Source organism: Budorcas taxicolor, chromosome 14, assembly GCF_023091745.1.
Source record: "Budorcas taxicolor isolate Tak-1 chromosome 14, Takin1.1, whole genome shotgun sequence".
In the NCBI taxonomy this organism is placed as follows: Eukaryota; Metazoa; Chordata; class Mammalia; order Artiodactyla; family Bovidae; genus Budorcas; species Budorcas taxicolor.
The window spans coordinates 14,429,265-14,437,640 of record NC_068923.1 but is presented as its reverse complement, the minus strand read 5'-3'; the positions used below and the strand labels follow the sequence as shown (position 1 = coordinate 14,437,640).

The window sequence follows — 8,376 nt, the reverse complement described above, 5'->3', positions numbered from 1 at the left end:
GAAAAGCAGTGAAAGCGTGTGTGCGTGTCCTTGTGAAACATGCATTTTAAATTCCTGAAGAAACAGCTAAGAGATGAATTTGCAAAGGATCAGAGTTAGACACTGTATTTATTAGTTGTTTATTATTGGCCTAAAAAAAATTCCACTTTTAAAGTAATACGTATGTCACTTTGGAGAGATAAAAGTTAAAATGAAAACCTCAACAGACATTAAATGGAGCAGTACTAGTACTGATCCTTTTGAGTTCAGTTTAATCTCTGGTACAATCTGTTATGCATTGGACACTCCCAACTGTTTCAGACGATGCAGAATCAGACAGCTTGGCATCAGGATTTCCAAGTAGATGTGTAAGTTATTTTAAAGCGTAACTTTAAACTGAAAGGTTTAAGAACTTGAATAATTTTGTAGAGTACTGGAACATTTAAAATAACTTGAGATTCACCATATTTGTACATGGAATCTGACATGTCTTGGTAAGGGGTGTTGGTTTGGGGTTTTGGTTGGGGTGGTGTGGCAGGTGGGATGACAAAGATGTCCATGTCCTAACCCCCAGAACCTGGGAATATTACTTTACTTGGTGAAAAGTATTTTGCACATATGATTAAGATTAAGGACCATGAGATGGGAGATTATCCCGGATTATCCAGGTGGACCCAACCTAATCACACGAAGCTTTCCTGGCTGCAGAAAACCAGACACACAGTTCAGGTGATGGGAACCTTGGCCCCATCACTGCAAGGAACTGAATTCCTGCCCAGTGCCCTGCGTGCTCCTGAACCTGCAGGCTGAGAACGTGAAGGAGTAGGAAATGGTTTCTCCCCAAGAACCTCCAGAAAGGAGTGACAATACCTTGCTGTTAGTCTGATGGGATCTGCGCCAGATTTCTGACCTACAGAACTAATACATGTGTTGGTTTAAGCCACTGAGTTTGTAGTAAAAAACTACAGCAACAACAGAGAACTAATACAGTGGTAGGCTTTTCTTGTTTGACATTTCAAACACTTAGAAACCTGAATGTGCTAAATTTATACATGCGGTTTTAAATGTTCAAGAGTGATTAATTACATTTGCAAATGGAGGGGGCACTGATATCCCCAGGACCCAGGGATGTAGCACGAGTAGGGGGAGCTGGGGAGGAGCAGGGAGGGCATCTGACATGGACCACTCTGGCCAGGGAACGCGAACAGAGAACAGCTCTTTGTAGGGGCTGCAGGAGCCAGAGAGGGGCTCGGAAGTGGGTCTGCCCTGGATGGGAGGCAGGGGGCAAGAGCCACACGAGCTTCCAGGTCATGGCTACGCCCCTAGCCCAGCACGGTACCCAACACTTGCAGGTGCTTTACCATCAGTTTAAGGTGGTGGTTCCTCATGTGGGTCAGTGGCACCAACTTGCGATGGAGCGTTTCCCTGGGCGCACAGCTCTCCAGGGCTGACCCCACCCCTCAGCCCCCAGCACTATGCATGGTTCCCTGTGCGGCAGCCCCTTCGTGACCACACGGCCAGGAAATTGTGGAAGCTGACTGCACCGGACATCCTGCTCCTAAGGACACGCAGCAGCTAACCAGTCCCCCAGCACCGGCTCCCTCACCCCTGGTGGGCCGGACCCCGCCACCCTCAGCCCCACCCCAGGGCTGCGGGAGCTATGCGAAGGGAGGTTCTCACTAGCAGGCACACAGGCAGACAGGGACCCTGGTTCCCCACCCAACTGCAGGGGCCAATGCCAAGCTTCCCCAGGGAGCCATGAAGTCAGCTTCCAGGGGGCTTGGCGCCCTGAGGTGTATGGATCAAGGTCACGGCTGAGCTCCACGGTACTTGAGGAAGGTGCTGTCCAGGAAGGCGGCCAGCTTCGGCCGATCGTCCTGCAGGACGGGAGGGAGGCATGGGGGACGGAGGGGCATGGCCCACCCTGCCGCCCTCCCAGGCTGGCCGCACCCGGCCCGCACACCTCACCTCGTGGACGAAGCCGTAGTGCACCAGCTCGGCGGCCAGGTCTTGGGCACTGTCGGCTGTGGCGGGGTAGGCCGGGGCGTGAGACCCGCAGTGCTGCCTGCCCGTCTCCGCCCCCGCCCGGGATTCCCCCACAACCGCCGCCCCCGCCCCTCAGCCTACTTGGGAGCAGGTCGTAGGTGAGCTGTCGATGAAGCCGGTCTTCCAGCACCAGGAGCAGAGTGAGCTGAGGAGGCGGAGGCAGGAGGGCGTGGTGGGCTTGGGTCGGCCGGTCCCTCTCCTCCCGCATCTGGCATCTCTGCCGGTGGCAGCCCTCCCAACCCCAAGCTCACGTGCCAGCGTGCCTGGTCCTCACTCCTCTCCAGGTTACACTGCATCTGGATCACCTGCAGGGCAGACACAGGCCAAGGTCACTCAAAGGCCGGACCTCAACCTCTGGCAGCAAGCGCAGATGCTGCCTCAAAGGGGCCAGGCAGGGGTAGTAAAAACCAGAGATGGGAAAAATCTCTAAGGGCAAACTAGAAAGCACATCTCTGCTAGGAACCTGCCGAAATTTTCAGAGGGGTAGATACTGAAGCTGGAGAATGCTTTAGGATGGTTTCACAGGTGGAGAGAACACCTGGACAAGCTGTGGGAAAGGTAGGAAGAGCAAGGTCCTCAGGGACAGGACAGTGGAAGCCCAGGATGCCAGCAAGACCAGGCCTCAGAGTGGGGGGCTGAGGACCCGACTGTGCCCCCCCCAACAAGAATTCTGGCTACGTTGTGGAGGGAAGCCAGCAGCAGGCGACCAGGCAAGGGGCTGGTGCAGCATCCCGGTGGGGAACAGAGGAAGCCCAGATCAGGGCAGTAACCATAGAGACACACCCAAGGCCGAAGCCGCGGCCTCTGGAAACCAGTGGGTGTGGACATGGAGAGGGAGAGGGGCTGAGGCTGCCCAGGAGTCCCCTGGCCAGCGGGGAGCCTTGCAGGAGGAGGGACCAGGGGAATCCCAGGGCCTGGGGGCATTGGAGGAGACACCAGGGCACAGATGTCAGGGAATCCGCAGGTCAGGGAGGTGAGTCAGAGCAGTGGCGTGTGTGGGACAAGGGCCTGCAGGAGCCTTTCCCTGTGGAGCCTCTGGGAGAGGGGTATCTCTCAGCTTGCACTACTGCCCCCCCAGGTTCCACAGAGTGATCAGTCAGGACTTGGCCTCCGTCCGGTAGCCGGGAGGAAAGCTGACCCGGGAGACTTGAAGCCCCCTGGTAAGGGAGCCTGTCTGGGCGGTGGTCAGGTCTGTGCAGCAGGGGTGGAAGCTTACCTTTCTGGTCTCTGAGTCAAAAGGCTCTGGCGTCGGGGTCTTGGCCTTTGGGGCTTCCTCGGGGGGTGGGGCCAGCACACGGGGCAGCCCCAGGGGCCGGGCAGCAGCGAAGTTCATCAGCGGGTAGATCCCATTCCTAGGGACACGGTGCAGGGTGGTACCGGCTGGTGGCTCTGGCCCGACAGTTGCCCCCTCCCCAGGCTCACTCCAGCCCTCACCTGACGTCCTCCAGGAACTTGTCGAGCTCTAAGCAGGAGACTTCTGAGTACCTGGCGTGGGTGTAAGAAGAATGTGAGGATGGCTGGTCCGGCCAGTGGGGCTGAGCTGGCCGGGAGGAGCAGGGAGGCCTCTGGGCTGCAGGTCACTCACCGCCACTGCAGCGGGGGCCGGGGGGGCCGGGGGATCTCCGCCAGGACTGCGTGTGTGTCCATCGCCTTGGTCTTTTCCTCCACCACATTCTCAGGCATGAGGTCTATGGGCCGCGGGAGCACACAGGCGGCAGGCCCTGAAGCATGGGGTCCTGCCAGGCCTTCCTTCTGCAGCCCGACCCCAGGCCCTGGCCCGCCCCCAGGCCGACCTGCCCCTCACACTGGTGCTGGATGAAGCAGTGGGCAGCCAGGAGCTTCAATGAGTGCACCTCGAACAGCACGCGGTGGAAGAGGAGGTTGTGGGCAGAGGGCCGGCGGGCAGGGTCCCGGGCTAGGCAGGAGAGGATGAACTCCTGCGGAGGGGGTGGAAGTGGGTGCAGCCTCTCTGCTCTGGCCCCAAGCCCCTGGGAGCCTCCATGCAGCTTCCGGCACAGGGAGAGGCATCCTGTTAGCCGCCAGGCCAGGACCTGGGTCTTCAATCAGGACAGTGGAGTCTTCCCGTGGCCCGGAGCTGCCTGCGCTTTCTTTCCAGTAGGCACCCCCCGCCCCAGTTTCTGTAGGGGGCCGGCACTGTCATCCCCAAGTGACAGATGACGACTGCACACTGAGGACGGACACCAGCCTCTGCCTTGGAGCCCAGGGCTGGGCAAAGCGCTGGCAGATCAGCCTGGGCCCCTGAGGTCAGAGCGGCCCAGCCTGAGCCCACCTGCCTGCCCTACTTCTGGTGCTGCGGGTCAGGACCGGCTCTGCAGATGGCCTTGAGGGGTGCCTCCCTTGCCCCACATCCAGGCCCTCACTGCCTCTGGGTCCATCCTGACTCCACGTCTGTCTCAGTCCCACCCAGGCCCCACCACTCCCAGAGGCCATGGGTTAAGCCAGGTAGTCGCTGAAGTCTGGCCACAGAGGTTGTGGCTGCAGCTTCCGAGCATATGCCCTCTGCACCCACCCACCTTGCCCCCTGGCAACTTCTCGGCCCGTCTCCTGAGAGTTTACAGGCAGGGCCGTGGAGTTGGGCAGACCTAGATGCACAATGGCTCCATCATTCACGCTAAAGGCTCTTTGAATCTGTTTCTTTATAAAATTGGCATAAACACTGCACCCACACTGAAAGCATCTTTCTGGGCTCAGAATGTGCCCTCATGCCATCAGGTCTGCCCCGCAACACACCTGCCTGGTAAGGCGCTCTTTTCAGGGGAAGGGCTAGTGCAGCGGACCTGGCTCTGACCTGCGCCATCTGCAGGCCTGCCTGAGGCCCCTCACTGCCCAGCCTGGAACACTGACAGCCAACTCACAGGGGCAGGGTGAGCGCTTACCCGCATGTTGGGGTCACTCAGTGAGTGCCTGGCACGAGTGATGGCCTCCTCTGTGACTCGGGTGTCCCCGTTGGCCTGGATCTCCAGCACAGCCATCTAGGGGGCGCGGCAAGTCAGGCGGGGGAGGGACCGGTGGGGCTGGGGGAGCTAGCTGGGAGGAGGGCCCCAGGCGACACTGGGTTAGTACCTCTAGTGCACACATCCCAAAGGAGAAGATGTCCATGGCAGTGCCATCGGCAGCCTCTGAAAGGGGAGAGCAGGTCAGGACGAGTAAGGCGGATACAGGGGGCAGGGTGGGGGCCTCCTGGATTCACCTCCATACTCTGGCGGGAAGAAGTGCAGGTTCCGAGGTTCCTCCCGCTCAACACGGATGGGACTTCGAAGATCGTCAGGGAGCGCTACGAGAGAGCAAGGGGTGAGCAGACCGGGCCTCTCCATGACCCCCCGTCCCCCAGAGTCCCCACACACCGTTGGAGAAGATCCGGTGCCACACTGAGGCGGTCCCCACGGGGAGAAAGAGCAGGTGTCAACGTGACAGGGCACGCAGCGTCATCAGCATTGTGTTCCCAACAGGTCCCACCCGGCCCAGCCTCCCCACCACCCCCTCCTCCCCGCCAGCACCGGAGCCAATCTTGATGAGGCCATTGTGCTGGATGAAGATGGTGTCGCTGGTCAGGTTTCCATGGATGATGGGGGGGCTGCAGGCGTGCAGGAAGCTGGGAGAAGGGGAGAGCCGGAGGAGCTGGGTCAGGGGTGCCAGGAGGTGGGGTGGACGGGGGAGATCGCAGGCAGGTGTTTGGGCAAGCCCAGGCCCTCACCTGAGTGCAGACAGGATCTGTGTGCACCAGCGCTTCCAGGCCTGGCGACGGATGGACTCCATGAGGTGGGCTCCGAAAGGCAGCTGGGCCCAGCCCTGCCCCATGCCCCTCACCGTCTCTGTCCCCAACAGCACCCGGACCCCAGCCTGGCCCTGACCCACACCAGCCCACTTGCATACCCTGGCATTCATGGCCTTGTGGTTCTTTTTGGTCTTTTTGAGGAATTGCTTGAGGCTGCCTGACGACACGTACTCTGTGATGAAGATGACCTGCCAGGTGGCAAACTCACGGGCTCCACCAACAGTGGGTGCCCAAAGCCACCCCACCCACTGGTGCCCTACCACCCCATGGTGTGCCCCACCACCCCAAGGTGTGCCCCACCACCCCATGGTGTGCCCCACCACCCCATGGCGTGCCCAGGGGCTCACCCGCGCTCGGGACTCTGAGGCATCCAGCCAGTACTTATGCAGCTTGACAATATTGGGGTGGTCTACCAGCGCCAGCTGCTCAAACATGGTCTGAATCTTCTCCTGGGAAGGGGGGTGCAGTCACCAGGATGATGGAGGGGTGGGGGGGTGGGGCAGCGGGCCTTACCTCATGGACCAAGAAGGCCTTCCTGTCAGCGAAGTGCAACTCGTTCCACACCACCTCCACCCCCTCCTCAGTGTCCATGGCCAGGAACGTGCTCTGGACCCCCGGCATGTTTCCCTGATTCACCTGGGGGTGGGGGTGGGGGCATGAGTGAGGTGGTCGGGGAAGGCTCAGTCCCTGCTCACATCCTATCCACCAGCCAGAGGGTGTGAGGCAGGCACTGGCCTTCCAGGGAGAAGCTGGGGACCCAGGAGCAGAGGCGTGGTGTCCTGGGGCTGGGCTGTGGGGATTTGGGGCATGCTTCGGGTTTTTTTGAGGATGGTTCCCAGGAGGCTAACAGGTGATCTCAGAGGCATGGGGAGGTGGTCTCGAGAGACTGGCCCTTAAGGAAGAGGGGGTTTCTTACCAGGGCGTGGGGGCCAGGCTAAAGAAGTACGAGCGCGCATCGAGAAGGAGGCCGCCTGAGCGAGGCTTCGGGCAGGTTCCCGGCCTCCTGGCTCCCTCAGAGTGCGCACAGCCCCGCGTGGCCCCAGGGCCCCTCCACCCGAGGTGGGCGGCGACCCTCCCCGCCCCGCTGTGCCCACCTGCTCCCGCCGCTTCTGCCAGCGGCCGCACGGGCTCTCTTCCAGAATGTCGCTTTCGTCCTCACTCTCGTCCTCCCGTTCCCGCTCCCGGCCCCGCCTCGGCCCCAGCTCCGGGGCCGCCATGGCTCGGCCGGTCCAAGCCACCGCCCTGCGCGCGATCCGCCGCCCAGCGCCGCCGCCGCTCTCCGCCCGTCCTGGCCCAGTGCCCAGACGCCCAGCTGGAAGCGGAGCTGCCGCCACCACCCCCTCGAGCCCCCACCCTGGTTCTGGGAATTGGGAGGCGCGGGCACGCGGCCGGCCCGGGGGTGGAGCCCGTCTGCCCCGCCGGAGCCGCCTCCCCGGGCCGCAGACGAAGCGGGCTTCACGCACAAGGCAGAGCCCTCGCCGCGCCCCGCGAAAGCCCCACCTTTCCCCGCCCCGTGTCCCACCGCGTGGAGCCCCGCCCCGCCCCGCGCCCCGCCCCGCGCCCCGCCCCGCGCCCCGCCCCGCGCCCCGCCCCGCGCCCCGCCCCGCGCCCCGCCCCGCGCCCCGCCCCGCGCCCCGCCCCGCGCCCCGCCCCGCGCCCCGCCCCGCGCCCCGCCCCGCGCCCCGCCCCGCGCCCCGCCCCGCGCCCCGCCCCGCGCCCCGCCCCGCGCCCCGCCCCGCGCCCCGCCCCGCGCCCCGCCCCGCGCCCCGCCCCGCCACACCCACGAGGGCCCCGCCCACTGCACCTAGGGCCCCGCCCGCCAGTCCACAGCCCCGCCCCTCCGGAGGCCCCGCCCGCCTGGGTCCCAGCCAGGCTTCTGCTGGGACGCGCAGCTCTCGGCTGCCCAGGGACCAGCCTTAGCCCGGCGACCCGAGCGCGGGGGTTTCCGTGCCCGCCTGAGGCCAGGTCCGTTGGGGCCTCCCCGAACGCGCGCTGGGCTGCGCTCACGGGCTCTGCCCAGCTCTGGAAGCCGCTCGTACTTCCTGCACTGCTTCCGTGCCTCACTCCGTCAAGCACATCGGGAAACCTGACATGGTCCCCAGGCTCCCGCCTTGGGGTGAAGACAGCGTGGAGCAGGTCGAGGGGCAGCCCGCGTAGCCCGGGGTTGCACCGCGAGGATCTGAGGTCAGGCCACAGAGAAGCGTCCATCCCTCCTCGCTTAAGGAACACATGTCTCTATTAAGGAGACAGAAAAATACCCAAGAGGTAGACTGTAATTCTGGGACGGGGGAGCCTGGTGGGCTGCCATCTATGGGGTCACACGGAGTCGGACACGACTGAAGTGACTTAGCAGCAGCAGCAGACTGTAATTCAGTTCAGTTCAGTTCAGTCGCTCAGTCGTGTCCGACTCTTTGCGACCGTATGAATTGCAGCACGCCAGGCCTCCCTGTCCATCACCAACTCCCGGAGTTCACTCAAACTCACGTCTGTAATTAGTGACCCCCAATACTTTCCTGGGCTTCCCTGCTGGCTCAGAGGGTAAAGCGTCTGCCTGC

At 62.4% G+C, this 8,376-nt stretch overlaps 1 protein-coding gene across 1 annotated transcript; it reads right to left on the bottom strand.

Moving 5' to 3' along the window:
• Window positions 1-254: 254 nt before the first annotated feature.
• Window positions 255-7,084, bottom strand: NRBP2 (nuclear receptor binding protein 2). The gene is made up of 18 exons (XM_052651549.1): window positions 6,916-7,084; window positions 6,335-6,457; window positions 6,169-6,270; window positions 5,920-6,009; window positions 5,741-5,781; window positions 5,544-5,638; window positions 5,391-5,414; window positions 5,237-5,320; window positions 5,110-5,165; window positions 4,923-5,018; window positions 3,830-3,962; window positions 3,611-3,713; window positions 3,460-3,510; window positions 3,242-3,377; window positions 2,277-2,330; window positions 2,107-2,170; window positions 1,948-2,003; window positions 255-1,856 (listed from the first exon to the last, which is right to left on the bottom strand). Exons 1-18 carry the CDS (start codon window positions 7,036-7,038, stop codon window positions 1,788-1,790), a joined length of 1,500 nt encoding a protein of 499 aa, XP_052507509.1. The 5' UTR covers window positions 7,039-7,084; the 3' UTR covers window positions 255-1,787.
• Window positions 7,085-8,376: the final 1,292 nt, after the last annotated feature.

Coding starts and splice junctions, on each gene's coding strand:
- NRBP2 (XM_052651549.1), bottom strand. CDS start 7,038: ATGGCGGCCCCGGAGCTGGGGCCGAGGCGGGGCCGGGAGCGGGAACGG. Junction 3,511..3,610: donor CGGCCCCCGCTGCAGTGGCG/GTGAGTGACCTG, acceptor CACCCACGCCAG/GTACTCAGAAGTCTCCTGCT. Junction 2,004..2,106: donor CACCTACGACCTGCTCCCAA/GTAGGCTGAGGG, acceptor ACCCCGCCACAG/CCGACAGTGCCCAAGACCTG.